Here is a 19,995-nt window from a genome sequence, read left to right as displayed (position 1 = left end):
TAAGCAGCGAGAGAGTAACCTGGAGTTGGGTAGCAAACCTCAGTAATAATAAACCGAAGTAAGTTTTATGGTATAGTATAACCTACCTAGATGTAGTAAATCCATAAGGATAGATATACAAGGCTATGAAACAAGAGATAGAAATAGTCTTAAGTTCGATAAAGTACCAAGCGAAAGACATCAGTACACCTATAGATGCCTAGAGGGACAGCTTGTCATAATTCTGTATATGTTCATAAAGTGAGGCTTAGAGATTGGCTAAAAGATGGAGGAAAAAGAGAAGACGAGTCACTAGGCGCTCATACAAGGACACAGTCGTACATACTGCATGACATAAGGTATCAAATGTTACGATGTTGGAAGAATTCAAACCACATGTCATGGTGTGACAAAGAGGCCTAAAAGGGGGGAATGCCCAAGCCTTTGGATTTATTCACAAAACAGTTGCTTATATGGAAAGATGAGCATTAAGTATTCGTAAGAGCCATAGTTTATGAAACTGATAAGCACATCAGTCAACATTCGAGGACGAATGTTCCAAAGGGGGGAATGATGTTACACCCCAAGTTTTCATATGTGAGAGTACGTCGTAAGTCATTGATGTAAGCTCGAAAATGAGATTATATTTCGAAGCAAATAAAGTAAGTTAATCATGTTACCTTGGAGGTTACAAATATTTAAGATCATGAATAACGAGTACCAAGAGGGTTGGAAATCTTAGAAGCTAAACCAATTGAAGAAAATAAGTTTCGTCGAAAGTCGACAAGTTTCGAATGTTATAACATGTACTTTGGGGTGAGACTAGGGTTATTAACATGATAAGGAGGTTATTCTATGAGTTATTTTAGTCGTATGATATTCATTTTCTACATTTTGAAGGCCAGCAAGTTGTGGAACAAGAGTTGGCAAAGGTCATCACAAGTTACATTCATAAATTTGCTGGAATTTAGGTCAAATATATTTGAGAATTTATCCAAATATACTTGGAATCATGGGGTTTTCTACCTACCAAATTTAAGGTCTACGAGTCTAGTTTCTAACTCATTAAACCGTTTATCAATATGACATCGGAGTAGAGAGATATTCGCGTTTTCGCGAGACCGCATAAGCAGCTCCCAATGGGACCCACTTAGGCGGTGGTTGACCTACTTCAATTTATAAACGATTTGGACGCCTATTTTTGCTCATTTTTCAACTAAGATTCGTCTCCAAACCTCTCCTAACCCTCGTAAACATATAACTCAAGGGTTTGACGTGATTACACCATATTTCAATATCAAAACTTAGTTCTAGTGAAGAACAACACCTCTTTGAGGTTGTGTTGTCATTGAGGATTGTTGTGGGCTGTATTTGGATGAAATTCCAAGTTGTTGCTGCTTTATAAGGTGAGTATAACATCCTACTAATTGTCCTTAATCTTTATTGTATGTTGGTTAAGTTGTTAGGATGATAAACTACAAGATAATACTTGGATTAGCTTAAGTCACTTCTATGGTGTTGTATTGCTATTAAGGGTTGTTGTAAACTGAATATAACTTGGATTTTGACTTGAAGTTACTGTATAAGGTATGTATATTGTGATCTTGCTTGTGCCTAAGGTTATCTTGATGTTGATTAAGTTAAATGGATGGGCTAGACATGAACTAGTGAATAAAGTTGCTAACTGAGGATAGTTGAAGTTGTGGATTATTTTCGTTGTTATAAATATATGGTATAAGGCTGGAATCATTGATTAATGACTTCATTATCATGTTAATGATACTTTTATGTTGAAGTAAGAAGTCTATAAGGATTGATAAGGGGTATACGGATTCCAATCGGAGCTTGCCGCTCGTCGTAATGTAGTTGTGACTTGTTGTTGTTATATGGTGTCTTGATATTGATAATTATGTATTGATGGATTGCTCTGGTAATTGTTGTTGGTATATGGTATTGGAGGAGGCCCTTGTTACAAGGGAGATGCTGCCCAAATTTACGTAAACGAGCTACTAGCTTAAGTTATAGACTTAGCCTTTGCTCAGCACTGATTTTGAATCTCCTTATACTATGATAGATTGAGTTGACTTGTTTGAAGAGTTGCTTGGAAGGGATTAGGGACTCAACGGGTTTAAGGTATGTTAAGGCACTTTCTTCTTTCTTTTGGCATGATCTAAAGTGAAATGAATACGCTACTTCATAACGGATCTACTCCTAGCAACTAAGGTTGTCCATGTTGTTCTTTCCTTATAAAATTATTCTAAGCAAGTGTGTATGATCCTTGAATCCTACTAAGGTTCATATTGAGGGTATGGATGTCCATAATGCTTTTAAGTCACTCCAAAAGGTTTAGAAGGTGATTCCATGAGTTGAGCATGCATTATATATATGTATCTATTTTACTCTACCGAGCCGCGCTATAGTCGGCCGGGTACGACACCTATTGTGCAACCACTAATCAGTTGGTTTACCGAGCTCCATGTGGTCGGGTACGATTCTACCGAACCTTATGATGGTCGGGTACGCTTTTACCGAGTCCTCTTTGAGGCCGGGTACGATATGATGATGATGATTCCCACAGAGGCGAATGTTTTAAAAAGTTTATGTATATATATGTATTATGCATTTCATATCAGTAACCCCCAGAGGCACTCAGATGTTACAGGTTGTATCTCCTCTATCTCTCTCTTTACATTACTGTTCTTGTTTATGCTTTCCTGCCTAACATACTCGGTACTTTATTCGTACTGACGTCCCTTTTGCCTGGGGACGCTGCATTTCATGCCCGCAGGTCCCGATTGATAGGTTGACAGTCCTCCTAGTAGGCTATCAGCTCAGCGAAGGTGTTGGTGCACTCCACTTGCTCCGGAGTTGCCTATTTGGTCAGTATGCTTTGGATATGTATTGATTGATATGGCGGGGCCCTGTCCCGACCTTTATGATTTTATGTACTCTTAGAGGCTTGTAGACATATGTCAGGTGTATGGATAATTGTATGGCCTTGTCGGCCTATGTTTCGAGTTTACTAATGGTCATGTCGGCCTTATAGGCCCGTATGTCACATATATTAGTTTGTATATCATGTTGGGTCTTCATATGTTGACTATTCCCTTATGTTTTATTCTTGTTATCTCAGGACGAGTTTTCTAGCTCATTTACTCATGATAACATGATAAGAAAGATATGTTACGTTGGTACTCGGTTGAGTAAGGCACCGGGTGCCCGTCGCGGCCCTTCGGTTTGGGTCGTGACAGAAGTGGTATCAGAGCAGTTCTGTCCTAGGGAGTCTACAAGCCGTGTCTAGTAGAGTCTTGTTTATGGGTGTGTTGTGCACCACACTTATAAGCAGGAGGCTACAGGGCATTTAGGTCTGTCACTCTTTCTTCTTACTCTAGATCGTGCAGTAGAGCTCAGTTGTAAGAATTCAAACTCCTAAATTCGACTTTAGTCATAATACAACGATACCTACTTCCACAAAGATAGTTGGTAAGAGATTACATGTGGATGTGAAAGAGTTGAGTCAGAGGAACTTTGTGTTCGTGGACTATAAAACATAGTCAATCTTTCCTCAATTTCGGGATTTGAAACCGGTGACTTGGGACACCATAAATTATCTCAAGTGGCGACTCTGATTTTAATAAATAAATAATCCTATTTCGATTGTCACTTAAATTGAAAAAATTCCCTTATATACTTCCTTCCGGAGGTGTAGGTAAAAAGAAGGTGTGACACCAGCCGTATGGAGAAGATCCATCTCCAGGCATAAATACTTTGGACAAGATCCATGTCCAGGTAAGATCCATCCCTCAATATCATCAGCTACGCTCACTAGGGGTGTAAAGACTCCGGAGGGGCTCCTTTCAGCCCAAGCGCTATAACAAGCAAACGAAGGCATAATCAATATCCCGTTGTGTTGTGCAGCCCGATCCCATACTTCAACTCAATATCAGGCTCTCGGCCTCACTCAGTCATCACTCTCCAATCTCACACACACGGGCTCAAAATGTTATGATACTAGTCCGAACAATGATATGATGTGCCAAATAACAATAATGAGACTAAGCCATGATATAATATGCATGAACAAGATTGAGTACAAAATATCAATAAAGCTAATGATATGACAGTAAGAAATGACCTCTCGGGTATCAACAGTATTGGCGTGAAATCTTAACATGATAATTAGCATGATTTACAGCTCACTAACTTTATCACATAATCACAACACAGATATCAACTAGGCCGAGTAGACTTTCGTTCTCCCGGTACATTGCCCCCACCTCGACTCGAGCTGTCCGCTCGGGTAAGCAATGTCTAGAACACACCCCCAGGTTTAAATCTAGAATAACATGACCTCATACCGGATCCCAAGTAGGAACCTATGTTTGCATCACGTGCATTTGACTTTGGGGACTCAACACAGGGTTGGGTCCGTCTAGGACAGATTTAGCCAAAAAAAGACCATCTTGATGCATCCTACATTATACTTGTGCATTTTGTTTGATCTGGTTTGCATGTCGACCGGCTGCAAGAATAAATACAGAAACTTGAGAAAAGTAGAGTGAGGTAGGAGCGAGAAATTAAGTCCAGTTCTGAAAACCTCAATATTTGAAAATATCGTGAAACTCTGCCGTAAGTTTTCAAAAAAAAAAGAAGAAGAAAGAACAATGATGAAAAAAAAGAGTCATTTAAAAATGAGTCAATACCATATGTTTCCGTTTATGTCAAAACTGGTCAAACTACACGGGTCTGATTCTCACCAGATAAGAGATACGTAGGCAAACCTCATCGGTTCTGGCCCACAATTTTCAAAAAATTCAAAAATATTTTCCATTACTTCCTTCTTTAGAAAGTCTTTCTTTTAGACCCCATTTTAAAAAAAAAATACAAAATATTTTCTTTTAATTTCTTCTGAAGATCCAAAAATATTTTCATTCTTCTTTTGAAAATTGAAAAGAAAATTCAAGATTCAAAAAATATTTTCTTTCTTCTTTAGAAGTTTTTCTTTCAAAATTCCAAAAAACAAACAAAAAAAATCGAATGTCAAGAAAAAGAAATAAAGAAAAATATTTTATTTCTTCTTTAGAAGTCTTTATTTTCAAGAATTCTCAAAAAAAAAAATTCAAATTCAAAAAATATTTTCTTTCTTCTTTATATGTTTTTCTTTCGAAAATTAAAAGAAAAAAAATTCCAAATCCAAAAAAAACAAATTAGGTTATTTCCTTTATTATCGATATTATCGAACTACTCAAAGATCTGATTCATGTTCCCACATGATACGTACGCAACCTACATCAGGTTCGATTGAATCATTTAAAAAAAGAAGGAAAAAAAGGAAGAAAATTGCTTAAAAAACAAAAGAGTGGCCATTCTAACATGTTGTTTGTTTTGAATTGTCAAGAAAGTTTGAGGTGGTCAGTTTTTGGTATGCTGCAACACATCCTTAATTCACAAGGTCCAAGAGAAAAATATCAATGACAACTGACATTGAAGTTGTTACGAGTGGTCAAGAGATTCGGGGTCAGAGGGTTCAACAAGAGTCTAATGTGGTTGAGAAAAATAGAGTACTGAAGCAGCAAATGACTGAAATGTGTCAAGCATGGGCCAGTGGCCAAAGACTACTCTTTTCTATTCATGGTTTTCCAGAGTTCACATCCGTCTCAACTACTACCACTTCGATTTCCTTGTCTGATCAATCCTATCCATTTGGGTTCAGTCTTTATCCAAACTGTATGACTACAGCTGGAGCTTCTGTTATACGTTCTCAAAGTGTGCCATTGACAACCAATACTGTTATGCCCGTCTGCACCATCCCATGACCAATAGTGGTACAGAAGAAAAGTCATGACTCGCAATTTGCTACCCAGCAAGAACAGTATCACTCTCCTGAGTACCAATCGTACTTGTTTGATCTTCCCGTAAATAATGAGAAGCCTGCCCCAAAGATGGCACAGGAAGAAATGACCAAAAGAGTGAAAAGCTTAGAATAATAGTTGAAAAATATGCAAGGGTTGGCAGGTCAGAAGAGTATTGCCTTCAAGGATATATGTATGTTCCTCGATGTTTGTTTGCCACTTGGTTTCAAGACTCCCAAATTTGAAAAGTATGATGGACATGGAGACCCCGTATCCCATCTGAAAAGGTATTGCAATCAACTAAGAGGTGCAGGAGGAAAGGAAGAATTACTGATGACTTATTTTGGGAGAAAGCCTTATGGGTGTAGTCTCCAAATGGTTTATGGGTCAAGACACATCTCGCTGGTATATCTGGGATGGCATGGCCTAGGACTTTGTCAGACAATTCCAATATAACATTGACATCGCCCCAGACCGCAATTTACTTTTCAAACCTGAAGAAGAAACCAACTGAAAGTTTCAGAAAATATGCTATTACATGGGGAGAGCAAGCGGCTAGAGTTAAGCCACCCATGAATGACCACGAGCTAATCACTGCCTTCCTTCAGGCTCAAGAGCCAGATTATTTTCAAAACATGATGTCCGCAGTGGGAAAATCCTTCTCGAAAGTAATCAAGATTGGGGAAATGATTGAGAAAGGCCTCAAGACAGGCAGAATTATAAGTCAAGCAGTTCTTAAAGTCGCAACTCAGGCTATCCATATTGAATCTGATAATTTTAGTGACACGAATGAGAAGGATGAAGAAACCATGATGACATTAGGGTCGAGAAGAGGTCCTAGGAGAGCATCTCGAAGGTATGACCAACCTCGTCTGGTTTCCGAGGATTCCAATGAGCACTACTATCTACCTCATAACCCACAATACTTTGTTGTCGCACCTCAATATATTGTCTAGCCACCAAAACACCCCAGAAGGCAACCACGAGCATCACAAAATCTCTACCAGCCTCCAAAAAAATTTCAAGTGCCCTTTAACCCACATCTAAGCCAGGGGTATAAAAGGAAACAAAGGTTGAAAGATACTTTTACACCAATAGGAGAGTCCTATGCAAGCTTGTTCGAGAAATTAAAGCATTATGACATGATTGCACCTATTCCTCCATATTATATGGACCCGCGTGCGAGAACCTTTGACGCTGCTAAAAGGTGTGAATACCATCCCAATGCCCAGGGACACGATGTTGAAAGTTGTCGGGATTTGAAAAGAGAAATAGAAAGGATGATCCAGGAAAAACTGATTGAAATTGGAGAAGGCCCTGGTGATTCTGATGAGCATATTGGTGGCTAAATGTCAAGTTTTAGCAATTGAAAAGTCATTTCCTCCTCTCTAGGAAAGAATCTTGGTAGATTTTTTTGATGTTTTTTTTCCTGTTATCTGGGTTATTTCAAGGTTATGATCCAAATTTTATTTGTTTTATTGAGTCAAACTCTTCTATCCCTTTATTTTATCTGTGTGAGTCTTGTCTGTTTGTTCTTTTGCTATTTTCAGTGTCTGGGTTATTTCAAGGTTGTAATTCGGATTTTAGGTTATTTTTCTTATAACCAAGCCCTTCCATCCTTTGCTCAATGAAATATAGTTTGTCCTTTTGTGTCATTCCATGCTTAGTTCTTTCACCGCTAGTTCTAGTAACATGACATGCATGTGGAATTATTGGCCAAATCTTAGAAAATTGATTTAAGCTTGAATTAGATAACTGAGAAAAAAACACTTTTGAGGATGAAAAAGAGTTGAAATACTTTAAAAATTAAGCCCAAGTAAAATTCAAATGGAACTAGAATAGTTAAACCCGTGGAGGTTAAGGATGTTTACCTTCAAAATCATTGTGAAGATCGGGTTGAGGAAGAATCAATTGAAGTTTGTCGGAAACTTTGACATTAAGGGGTGGAAAGTGTCTTGTGACCACGACACACCAATAAGACAAACATGTTTGTCAATGTTGTGATCGCGAAAAGATACTATGTTTAGCGTTCTTGAGGCTGGGAGGCCCTTTTTCTGCTACCCAAACACTTACACCCTTTGTTACCCCTTTTGAGCCTGTGTTATTTCTTTGACCACCCTTTTTTGGAATCAAGTTTAGAGTTAAAAATCCAATAAAAAATAAAAATGAAAAAAAAGTCCATGCCCCAAGAGTACAAACTGGGGCAACTCTTAGAAAGGTCAACTGAAAAAAAAAAAGAAAAAAACAGTTAAAGGTCCATGCCCCTAGAAAATAGAAGTCGGGGCAATTTATTTTGAAAAAAGAAAAGAAAAACAAGAAATAGAAAGAAAGATTAAAAATAGTTAGGTCAGATATTTTGAACTACGTTCGACCTAATTTCTTTAAGAAAGGGATACGTAGGCAGCCTTACACTGTTCGGTCCAACCAAATAAGAATTCAAAAAAGAAATCCCATTATCTGAAACAAGGGCAAAGATTTTATTTTATTTTTGAAATAGTCGATTCCAAGAGTTGTACGTCTACAAACCCTCATTTTGAGTCTACTTTGAGCCTTCATGCCATCTATTCTTTCCAACCATATCCAATAACCCTCCAAACAAAGACCTCCCGATATGCCTTCAAGAATGCTAAGTGAAACATGCCATGAGCAACGATTTTCACTCGACATAGAACACTGTCAAGTTGCTCACACAAGAAAGCAAGAAAGAAAAAAATAAAAGAAAAATGAGAGAGTCTTACTAGTGAAAACCCTCATGGTAACTGTAAGGAGACGGTAAGTAGAGATTAGTAAATGAGGGAGGCTTGTTCGTGAAAGTACCTCGGGGCACCACTAGTCAAAAGTGAGTTGTGAAGCTGATGCAAAGGATTGACACGAACCAGCCTGACTTCAAAGGTCATAGGAATGGTAAAAGGAAAATTTTGATTAGTTTGATAGATCAGGCCGTTGAGTCCAAAATGCATATCATGATCATTAAGTCTAGTTATTGAAAAAAAAACTATTCCTTCTGTCCTTCCCGACAGAGAAATTTCTTGTTAACACTATTTCTTTGCATCATTGTGCCCCTTTACTCTGAGTCCAACTTTTTTCAAAACAAACAAGAAAATATTTCAAAATCTGCTACCAACTTTTCAATTGCATAAAGTAAATTTGGCCAGCACACTCAGTTATTACAGCCTACATGCTTTGAGGATTCACGCAAAGGCTCCCCCAAAAGACTCTTATCAGTCTACTTGGTGCAAACAAAGATAACTTGTGATTTTCTATGACAGACAAATTGCTCAAAAGCAGAAAGTCATTCAAGATATCAGAAAAGGTCACCTGAGCAAAGATCTCCAGTCGGGATAAGGGTGATTGAGCCACATAACAATACTGGCATTGGGAGCGAAACAATTAGGATTAGCACAAAAAATAAAGGCCCCTTGAAAGCAACAACAAAGCTTCCCAACTATGCAGCCAACTACCAATGTAATCGGTCTTCTAAAAGAGAATGGACACAAAGCCAAGCTGCCAAAGATTCAAGGCCACAAACCGACCACCACTTTCAAAACTGACAAATTTTTCTTTTTTTTGAAACAAGAACAAAGCAGTGCAAGGAAAGTAGTTCAAAAAATATATATATAAAAAAAAAAGAAACGAGATAAAGAAGAGAAGAGCTGACAAAGGGAAGTTTCTCAAATTTTTGCTTTTTTCTATCTTGCTTGTGTGCATAAAATTTTGCCATTTGCTCGTCACATTTTGCCTCCTAGGATAAAAAGTCCTAGTATGATGGATTTTCCTCCTAATAAAAATCTTAGTCTGATGATTTTTTCTCCTAAGATAAGAAAACCTAGTCTGATGAATCTTTCTCCTAAGATAACCAAAAAAGGACCTAGTTTGATGAATTTTCTCCTAGGATCAAAGTCTTAGTCTGATGAATCTTTCTCCTAAGATAACAAACAAAAAAAAGCCCTAGTCTGATGAATTTTCTCCTAGGATAAACGTCTTAGTCTGATGAATCTTTCTCCTAAGATAAGAAACCTAGTCTGTGAATCTTTCTCCTAGGATAGAAATCTTAGTCTGATGAATCTTTATCCTAAGATAACAAATAAAAAAGAAGACCTAGTCTGATGAATTTTCTCCTAGGATTGAAGCCTTAGTTTGATGAATTTTTCTCCTAAGATAAGAAAACCTAGTCGGATGAATCTTTCTCCTAAGATAAGAAAACCTAGTCTAATGAATTTTCTCCTAGGATAAACAATCATAATCTGATGAATCTTTCTCCTAAGATAAGAAACCTAATCTAATGAATCTTTCTCCTAGGATAAACGTCATAGTCTGATGAATCTTTCTCCTAAGATAACCAAAACAAATAGGGTCTCTACTCCCTAGTTAATGCCAGCATAACCTCATGCCAACATAGGGTCTCCACTCCCTAGTTGATGCCAATGTAGGGTCACCACTCCATAGTTGATGCCATCATAACCTGATGCCAACATAGGGCACCACTCCCTAGTTGATGCCAATGTAGGGTCACCACTCCATAGTTGATGCTAGCATAACCTGATGCCAACATAGGGCACCACTCCCTAGTTGATGCCAATGTAGGGTCACCACTCCCTAGTTGATCACAGCATAACCTGATGTCAACATAACCTGATGCCAACATAAGGTCACCACTCCCTAGTTGATGCCAACATAGGGTCTACACTCCCTAGTTGATGCCAGTATAACGTGATACCAACATAGGGTCACCACTCCCTAGTTGATGCCAACATAGGGTCTTCACTCCTTAGTTGATGCCAGCATAACCTGATACCAATATAGGGTTACCACTCCCTAGTTGATGATTTTCCAACAATAGGGTATCCAATCCCTAGTTGATTTCATTTTAGATATAAGGTCTCCACAGCCTAATCTCTTTTTTCTAAGGATACACAATCTTGATTTTATTGCTTCCAATAATGAAGTAGTATAGAGTTTTGGTTATACATAACTCGCGAAATTTTCCTAGTGAAAACCGGGGCAGAAAAATTTCATTTGTTTATTTGTTCTGGTGTCTTAGTAGGTTATACATCGAGACACAGGGTTCGATACGACCAAAAGAAGAAGTCTCAATCTAGAATAAAAGAAAAAGAATAAAAGAAAAAGAAGTGAACTCAAATTGCAGAAGCGGAGAAAAGATGTGGATTGCTCAAGACATGATTGAAGTCACAAGATTTGCGTGCCCCGTCTCGACCTGAAAAGCCAAAAGAAGAATGGACCAGCACTTGCAGCTAACAAGCATCAAGATGTAGATTAGAGTCTGCATGAAGAACTAGACAAGACTCAAGATCAAGCTTCAGAAGACTCGTAGATAGGAATCTTGTAACTCGTAGCTGATAGGCTTAGTTAGTCTTTTTAATTTTGATTTTGATATAATAACAGGACCACGGACCGGAGCCTCGACGGAACCTCACTGGACTCTCGAGCTCATCACTCCATCATTCTTCTTGAACTACATACGACCTGATTCCCTTATGACCCGAGATATCTAGGCTGTCCAAAACCAGGATTCAGTTGCACCCTTTCCTTTGTTAATTTTTCCTTTTAAATAAAGATTTAGCCAAAAAATGAGTCACATGACTCACTTTATCTTTGCCCAAAAATTTTTCATGTTTCCGAGCAAAGAGGGGCAGCTGTGAGCACCTAATTTATGACTATATTTGAATTTTTCATCACCTTTTAGTATGTAAATATATTTTAAGTTTAATCTACATATTTTAGCTCTTATTTCTCCTTTTATATATTTTTCTTAAAGAAAATTGAAAACAATTAAAAAAGAGTCCCATTTTAATATAAGCTTTTTCTTCATTTACAAATAAAGAAAAGGTTTTCCAAAAAATATATTAGTTTCTTAAATAAATTTTGAATGATTAGTATTTAATCTTGCTATTCAAGTTTAGGTAGTATTTTTTATTTTTATCTATTAATCAATAAAAGAAAAAAATTTAAATATCACAAAAAATAGAAAAGAAAAGAAGTTTTAATTTGGACTATTTCTCCTAAATTCTTGCTTTGTCCAAATTAGGCCAAACCTTAGCCCAATATCCAATAACCCATCAGATTTCCTCCTTCCCAAAACCCTACATCTTTTATATATCTCATTCGCTACTTCTTAGACCGAGCTAAGACCTAAAATCCCTAGAACCCAAAAAGAAGAAAAGCTGCAACAGCATTTGAAAAGAAGGTGTGGCAGGATGATATAATATGTTGATATCATAGTCTTTAAGAAATTCTAACCATCTCCGCTGCCGCAAATTATGATCCTTGTGCTTGAACAAGTGCTAGAGACTCCGATAGTTTGTATAGACCTCACAATGAACACAGTACAGATAGAGCCTCCAAATCTTTAATACGTGAACAATAACTGCCAACTCTAAGTCAAGCATAGGGTAGTTCTTCTCATGAACCTTCAACCGCCGAGATGCATAGGCAATCATCCTACCGTCCTGCATCAACATTGCGCCAAGCCCAATAAGCGACGCATCATAGTACAATGTGTATGATCCCGAACTTGTAGGTAACACCACACTAGGGTTGTAGTCAATGCAGGCTTGAGCCTCTGAAAGCTCACCTCACACTTGTTAGACCATTTGAATAGAGCACAATTCTGGGTCAATCTAGTCAAAGGTTCAGCAATAGACGAGAAGCTCTCCACAAAACGACGATAATAACATGCCAAACCAAGAAGGCTTTGAATCTTAATAGCTGAAGACAGTATAGGCCAACCCTAAACTGCCTCAATCTTCTTAGGGTCCACATTGATCCCTCACTAGACACCATGCGACCCCAGAACACCACCGAATTAAGCTAAAACTCACACTTAGAGAATTTAGCATATAACTTCTTCTCCCTCAAAGTCTGGAGTACAATCCTCAAATGTTTCTCATGATCCTCCTGGATGCGTTAGTACACCAATATGTCAAGAACGAGTACGATGACAAATAATTAAGGTACGACTGGAATACATTGTTCATCAAGTGCATAAAGGCTCTGGGGTATTGGTCATCCCAAAAGACATCACTAGAAACTTTTATTGACCATCGCGGGTTCTAAAAGTCGTTTTTAGAATATTAGAACCCCGAATCTTCAACTGACGGTGCCCTAACCTCAAATCAATCTTCAAAAAATACTCTAGTACCCTAAAGCTGGCCAAATAAGTCATCAATGCGCGACATTGGTTACTTGCTCTTAATTGTAACTTTGTTCAGCTGCTGATAGTCAATATACATGCTCATAGTACCATCATTCTTCTTCACGAATAGAATTGGCGCACTCCAAGGCGACACACTGGGCCTGATGAAACCCTTATCAAGCAACTCATGAAATTCTTCCTTTAGCACTTTCAATTCTGTTGGTGCCATACGATATGCTGGAATATAGATAGGATAAGTGACTAATACCAGATCAATACCAAAATTAATGTCCCTATCAGGGGTGGCATACCCAATAGATCTGCAGGAAACACATCTGGAAAGTCTCTCACTACGAGAATTGACTCAACGGTAGGAGTATCAATACTAACATCCCTCACAAAGGCCAAATATGCAAGACATCCCTTCCTAACCCTAGGCAACCTCGTTATCGCCAATTTGTCGATCTTAGCGTGATAATCCAAAATAACATGACATGGTGACAACCACTCCATTTCTAAACTCACGTCAAAATCAATAATGCTAAGCAGTAAATGATCAACTCTCATCTTTAATCCCCCAATAGTCACCACATACGACCGATATACATGGTCTACCACAATATAATCACCCACTGGTATGGATACATGAACAACCATAACTAAAGAATCACGAGGCAGGCTGGAAATGTGTAGCAACGGGCCTGGCCACCACTTGATCGACCTCCCCCTCTAGGCCATCCACGAGATGACTACACCCCGAACTAGCGGTGCGGCTGGTGTAGCTGCTGGTGCTGAAATCTGTAACAACCCAAAATATTTTGATATACTTATTATTTGTGAGATTGAGATTAATTAAATAATTAGTGAGCCTATATTACACATATTAGTTGGGTAATAAATAATTAGAATAATAAATATTGATAAAAAAAGGGGCTAGGCCCACATTATTTCTGTGCTGGCCTACGTGCAATGACTTAAGTTAGAGGGTAAGGCCATTATCTAATGCATATACATAAGGGATTAGTCGACGCTCATGTTTTGGCAGAAAAGGCTATAATTTGTCTCTTTGGGGGAGTGCATTGTCGAAACCGGGAATTAGGAGACTGAGACTGCTTTTGCAACTCAAATTTGCTATCCAGGTATAAGATTAACTTCATATTCCTAGGATTAAATTAGGGGTAATTAAAGCTATTTGTAATATTTACAAGAATTACTTTGGATACATACTGATCATGGCAGACATATACTTAGAAAACCTTGGAAAAATACATAGATTCTTATAATAGAACCTTAGTATTAATTAATAATAACAAAGCTCTTTAAGATTGGTATTATGGAGTCAGAATACTTGGCATAGGAATCTGTTCCAGAAAACATCATACAATATTGGACTAATTGTATTTATATATATTCATTCTTCAGGTAAAGATTCACATGTATCCATGAAACCGACACTATCATATTCTACTTAGGAATAAATTTAGTCTGAATGAGCTTTAATGTGCTTTTGAATATCTATGTAGCTAAAAGATTATTCGAGTAGTTAACATTCCATATGCCGAGAATCAAATTGTACTCTAATATAAGAAATTAACCCGACTAGCATAGTTGACATTGTTAATTAATATTTTAGATAGATTGAGTCAATTGGAGGCTGTTTGGTTGGTGTTCTAGAAGTCGCAAGGTTGTGAAACTTGTCATTTGTGAGGTAAATAAGACTTTAAGCTTTGGGTGCTTGCTTTTCTAAAATCCGTTTGAAAGTATGTTTTATTTTTGCCTGGTCCATGTGTTGGAACGAGCATGCGCTTGGCAAAATCATGGTCTTTGACCAGCCGCAAATACATATATATATATATATATATATTATTTTTTTAACAGCCAAAATTATTTAATAAGTGATTTGTAGTGTAGTGTGATGTGGCGTAGCCTTGTGCTATGACGTTGGAGCATTAGAAATTATTTCTTCGTTGCCGTAATATATTTGGGGCATTGTGTATGCTGCCGCTATATATTTGGGGCATTGTGTATGCCGTTGTGATAGATTTGGGGCATTGTGTATGCCGCCGCTATATATTTGGGGCATAATGTATGCCGTCGTGATAGATTATGGGGCATTGTGTATACCGCCACTATATATTTGGGGCATTGTGTATGCTACCATGATAGATTTGGGGCATTGTGCATGCTGTCGTGGACTCGTTTGGGGTGTTTGGTTAATTTTGTACATTGTCGTTACTGACAAGTCATTGTGTTGAGGTATATATAGTATTGTTATTGAATAATTGTTTGGACCTTATATAGTTATTAATTTCTGTACATATTATTTGTGTGCTCGTTGTGTGTTTGTTTTTCTAACACTTGTTCCAGAGGTAATCAGAGTGGCGGGTCGATTATCTTACTGGGTTATATTTACGTATAACTCACTCCTTACTTGCATGTCCATGCAGATACTATTGGTGAAGAAGGTGATAGTAGCTGACGAGTTCGCTAGAGTTGATTAAGTTATTGAGGTGAGCCGCCGCATTGTTCGTGGAGGCTATCCAAAGAGTCTTTATCATTTATTCATATGAGGTCATTTGTAATTCTCTTAGATGCTCCGTGGTCTAGTGTGAGATTTGGGGCAGAGTTTTAATCTAATATTTTGAGATATTAATTGTTCGTAATAGTTATCAGATTATTTGGATACTCATTTAAATAATCAAATGCTACAAATAAATGGCTAAGGTAAGAAAGTATGGTTCTCCCGGCAGGTGGTGTTAGTTGGGTGCCACTCATATCTACGGGGTAGTTTAGGACGTGACAAAGTTGATATCAGAGCTTAGGCTTTATGTCCCAGGTCATGGAGCAGTGTCTAGTAGAGTCTTGTTCATGGGCATGTAGGCGCCCATACTTATGAGCTTGAGGCTACTAAACATTTAGGATGTTTTATTCTTTCGTTCGTTATTCGTGCGTTAAGTTGAATCAAGTTTATTTTTAGAATGTCCTTTTAGAAAATGGCTAAGCCGCGTGTATCCTCCTCTGCTAGACGGCATAATTGATTTGGAAGTTTCTTACAATATACGGGCGATTGACAGTAGTATTGAGTACATGAAATGTTATGCACATTGGTGATAGTTGATATTTTACTTGCTGTAAAATTTGGGATAACTCTATTTTCGAAGGAACGCGTGCCAAAAAAAAAATTCAAAAAAAAAAATAATAATTTAGGTTTGAGAGTTAGTCAAATTTTTGAATGTTGAAATATGTTTGAATTGTAAAGTGGTCTAAGGATTTCATTTCTTCTTGAGAGCGACGTGTTCAATATTCAACATTATGGATACAACTCGATATTATGAGTTCGATTTGAAGAAGAAAAGATTGGACGCAGAAGTAAGATGTGTTAGGTAACAATAGCTTCAACACCTCTAGAGTTAGACTTGGCGTGAAAGATATTATGAGGAAGATGCTTATCGTCTAAGCTTAATGTCATTTGAAGTGATGATATTACTAGTGATATCGTGATGGTAATATTATGTGCAATTGTGGCATGACAATTCTAATTTAAGTGCATTGAGTATGATCTTAATAGAGGTACTATGTGATGTAAAAGGTACAACATATTCTACTTGGGGTCTCTTAATGAATTCTGATATGTGGGAGAAAGTATGACTTAAGTATAACGCTTAATGTGCCAATATGTAAAAGGGTGAGTATGAAACCTAGTGAGTAGTGGCATGATTAGCTATTAAAATAAGGGTAGAACGTATAGTATGTAGACTGTCATGCACCGTATACGAGAGAGATAGACAATTCAAAGAGTTGAAATACTTGAAAAGAATTAACACAAATATTATTGAATTTAATGTTCAGTTCTGACAATTGCCATGATGTTGTATCTTGTACTACATGAGTTGAGATAGTTTGAATATTGATAAAGTGATGCGATAACTGGAAACGAATAATTTTACACAAGTGAGGGAGCCTACTATTATTGATTATGTTTATTAGACACGTGGGATCACAGTTAGGACAGAGGGATGATTGCGAATTCGTTATGGTTTGAACTGTTGATATTTAAGTGAACTTGGGCCTGAATTGACTGGTTTTGTCATATTTAGTAAGCCCAATGTGCCATACGTGGTGATGATCCTAGTAAGAAGACTATATTTGTGGATAGAGTAAATAGAGAATGTGTGATATTTGTTCATAGATGGGACACCATAGTAGATCTACCAGTGGTGCGGAGGTCTGTCTTTAATGTTAATATTTGCACAGATTGATTGGTATCATGCACAATTGTCGGGTAAAAGATATTAGATTTGATGTTCCTTATGATCTTAGCGATTGCCATAGGCGAGGAATTTCCTAATACGAAAGTTTTATATGAGATGAATAAAAAGGTGTTCAACATATCTAATTATGATTTAAGACAATAGGGTAGAGATTCTGACCCTTGGGATAGTGGTAGTTGTTAATAAGATTCCAAACGAGTTACAAAAGGCATATGTAGGGTAAATATGCAAATATAAGATGAGCTTAACGATGAGGTATTCATACCTCTCTTTTCTAGGGTATTACTCGCTTAACATTCGAGGACGAATGTTCTTTAAGTGGGTAGAATGTAATAACCCAAAATATTTTGATATACTTATTATTTTTGAGATTGAGATTAACTAAATAATTAGTGAGCCTATATTACACATATTAGTTGGGTAATAAATAATTAGAATAATAAATATAGATAAAAAAAATGGGCTAGGCCCACATTATTTCTGTGCTGGCCTACGTGGAATGACTTAAGTTAGAGGGTAAGGCCGTTATCTAATGCATATACATAAGGGATTAGTCGGCGGCGCTCATGTTTTGGCAGAAAAGGCTATAATTTGTCTCTTTGGTGGAGTGCAATGTCGAAACCGGGAATTAGGAGACTGAGACTGCTTTTGCAACTCAAATTTGCTATCCAGGTATAAGATTAACTTCATATTCCTAGGATTAAATTAGGGGTAATTAAAGCTATTTGTAATGTTTACAAGAATTACTTTGGATACATACTGATCATGGCAGACATATACTTAGAAAACCTTGGAAAAATACATAGAATCTTATAATAGAACCTCAGTATTAGTTATTAATAACAAAGCCCTTTAAGATTGGTATTATGGAGTCAGAATACTTGGCATAGGAATCTTTTCCAGAAAACTTCATACAATATTGGACTAATTGTATTTATATATATTCATTCTTCAGGTAAAGATTCACATGTATCTATGAAACCGACACTATCATATTCTACTTAGGAATAAATTTAGTCTTAATGAGCTTTAATGTGCTTTTGAATATCTATGTAACTAAAAGATTAGTCAAGTAGTTAACATGCCATATGCCGAGTATCAAATTGTACTCTAATATAAGAAATTAACCCGACTAGCATAGTTGACATTGTTAATTAATATTTTGGATAGATTGAGTCAATTGGAGGCTGTTTGGTTGGTGTTCTAGAAGTCGCAAGGTTGGAAAACTTGTCATTTGTGAGGTAAGTGAGACTTTAAGCTTTGGGTGCTTGCTTTTCTAAAATCCGTTTGAAAGTATGTATTATTTTTGCCTGGTCCATGTGTTGGAATGAGCGTGCGCTTGGCAAAATCGTGGTCTTTGACCAGCCGCATATATATTATTTTTTTAACAGCTAAAATTATTTAATAAGTGATTTGTAGTGTAGTGTGATGTGGCGTAGCCTTGTGGTATGGCGTCGGAGCATTAGAAATTATTTCTTTGCTGTCGTAATATATTTGGGGCATTGTGTATGCTGCCGCTATATATTTAGGGCATTGTGTATGCCGCCGTGATAGATTTGGGCATTGTGTATGCCGCCTCTATATATTTGGGGCATTGTGTATTCCACCGTGATAGATTTTTGGGCATTGTGTATGCCGCCGCTATATATTTGGGGCATTATGTATGCTGTCGTGATAGATTTGAAGCATTGTGCATGCTGTCGTGGACTCGTGGGGGTGTTTGGTTAATTTTCTACACTACCGTTAATGACAAGTCCTTAGTGTAGATTGTGTTGAGGTATATATAGTATTGTTGTTGAATAATTGTTTGGAACTTATATAGTAATTAATTTCTGTACATATTATTGGTGTGCTCGTTGTGTATTTGTTTTTCTAACACTTGTTCCAGAGGTAATCAGAGTGGCGGGTCGATGATCTTACTGGGTTATATTTACGTATAACTCACTCCTTACCTGCATGTCCATGCAGATACTATTGGTGAAGAAGGTGATAGTAGCCGACGAGTTCGCTAGAGTTGATTAAGTTATTGAGGTGAGCCGCCGCATTGTTCGTGGAGGATATCCAAAGAGTCTTTATCATTTATTCATATGAGGTCTTTTGTAATTCTCTTAGATGCTCCGTGGTCTAGTGTGGGATTTGGGCCAGAGTTTTAATCTAATATTTTGAGATATTAATTGTTCGTAATAGTTATCAAATTATTTGTATACTCATTTAATTAATCAAATGCTGCAAATAAATGGCTAAGGTAAGAAAGTATGGTTCTCCCGGCATGTGGTGTTAGCTGGGTGCCACTAACGTCTAGAGGGTAGTTTGGGACGTGACAAAGTTGGTATCAGAGCTTAGGCTTTATGTCCCAGGTCATGGAGCAGTGTCTAGTAGAGTCTTGTTCATGGTCATGTAGGTGCCCATACTTATGAGCTTGAGGCTACTAAACATTTAAGATGTTTTCTTCTTCATTCGTTATTCGTGCATTAAGCAGAATCGAGTTTATTTTTAGAATGTCCTTTTAGAAAATGGATAAGCCGCGTGTATCCTCCTCTGCTAGACAACATAATTGATTTGGAAGTTTCTTACAATATGCGGGCGATTGACAGTAGTATTGAGTACATGAAATGTTATGCACATTGGTGATAGTTGAAATTTTACTTGCTTTAAAATTTGGGATAACTACATTTTCGAAGGAACGCGTGCCAAGAAAAAAATTCAAGAAAAATAATAATAATAATTTAGGTTTGAGAGT

General features: G+C 37.2%; 1 protein-coding gene and 1 long non-coding RNA gene across 2 annotated transcripts; one reads left to right on the top strand and one right to left on the bottom strand.

Annotated features, from left to right (window-relative positions):
• Positions 1 to 13,030: 13,030 nt before the first annotated feature.
• On the bottom strand, positions 13,031 to 13,551 carry LOC138868689 (uncharacterized). Its single transcript, XM_070146255.1, has 2 exons — positions 13,296 to 13,551; positions 13,031 to 13,221 (listed from the first exon to the last, which is right to left on the bottom strand). The coding sequence occupies exons 1-2, from the start codon at positions 13,549 to 13,551 to the stop codon at positions 13,031 to 13,033; spliced, it is 447 nt and encodes a 148-aa protein (XP_070002356.1).
• A 4,299-nt stretch (positions 13,552 to 17,850) lies between these two features.
• On the top strand, positions 17,851 to 19,568 carry LOC138891096 (uncharacterized). Its single transcript, XR_011407406.1, has 3 exons — positions 17,851 to 17,927; positions 18,426 to 18,496; positions 19,224 to 19,568. It is a non-coding gene; the product is annotated as an uncharacterized lncRNA (long non-coding RNA).
• Positions 19,569 to 19,995: the final 427 nt, after the last annotated feature.

This window comes from Nicotiana sylvestris, chromosome 5, assembly GCF_000393655.2.
Source record: "Nicotiana sylvestris chromosome 5, ASM39365v2, whole genome shotgun sequence".
In the NCBI taxonomy this organism is placed as follows: domain Eukaryota; kingdom Viridiplantae; phylum Streptophyta; class Magnoliopsida; order Solanales; family Solanaceae; genus Nicotiana; species Nicotiana sylvestris.
This window is presented reverse-complemented; position numbering and strand designations above follow the sequence as displayed.

Coding starts and splice junctions, on each gene's coding strand:
- LOC138868689 (XM_070146255.1), bottom strand. CDS start 13,551: ATGAGAGTTGATCATTTACTGCTTAGCATTATTGATTTTGACGTGAGT. Junction 13,222..13,295: donor GTTTCCTGCAGATCTATTGG/GTATGCCACCCC, acceptor TCTATATTCCAG/CATATCGTATGGCACCAACA.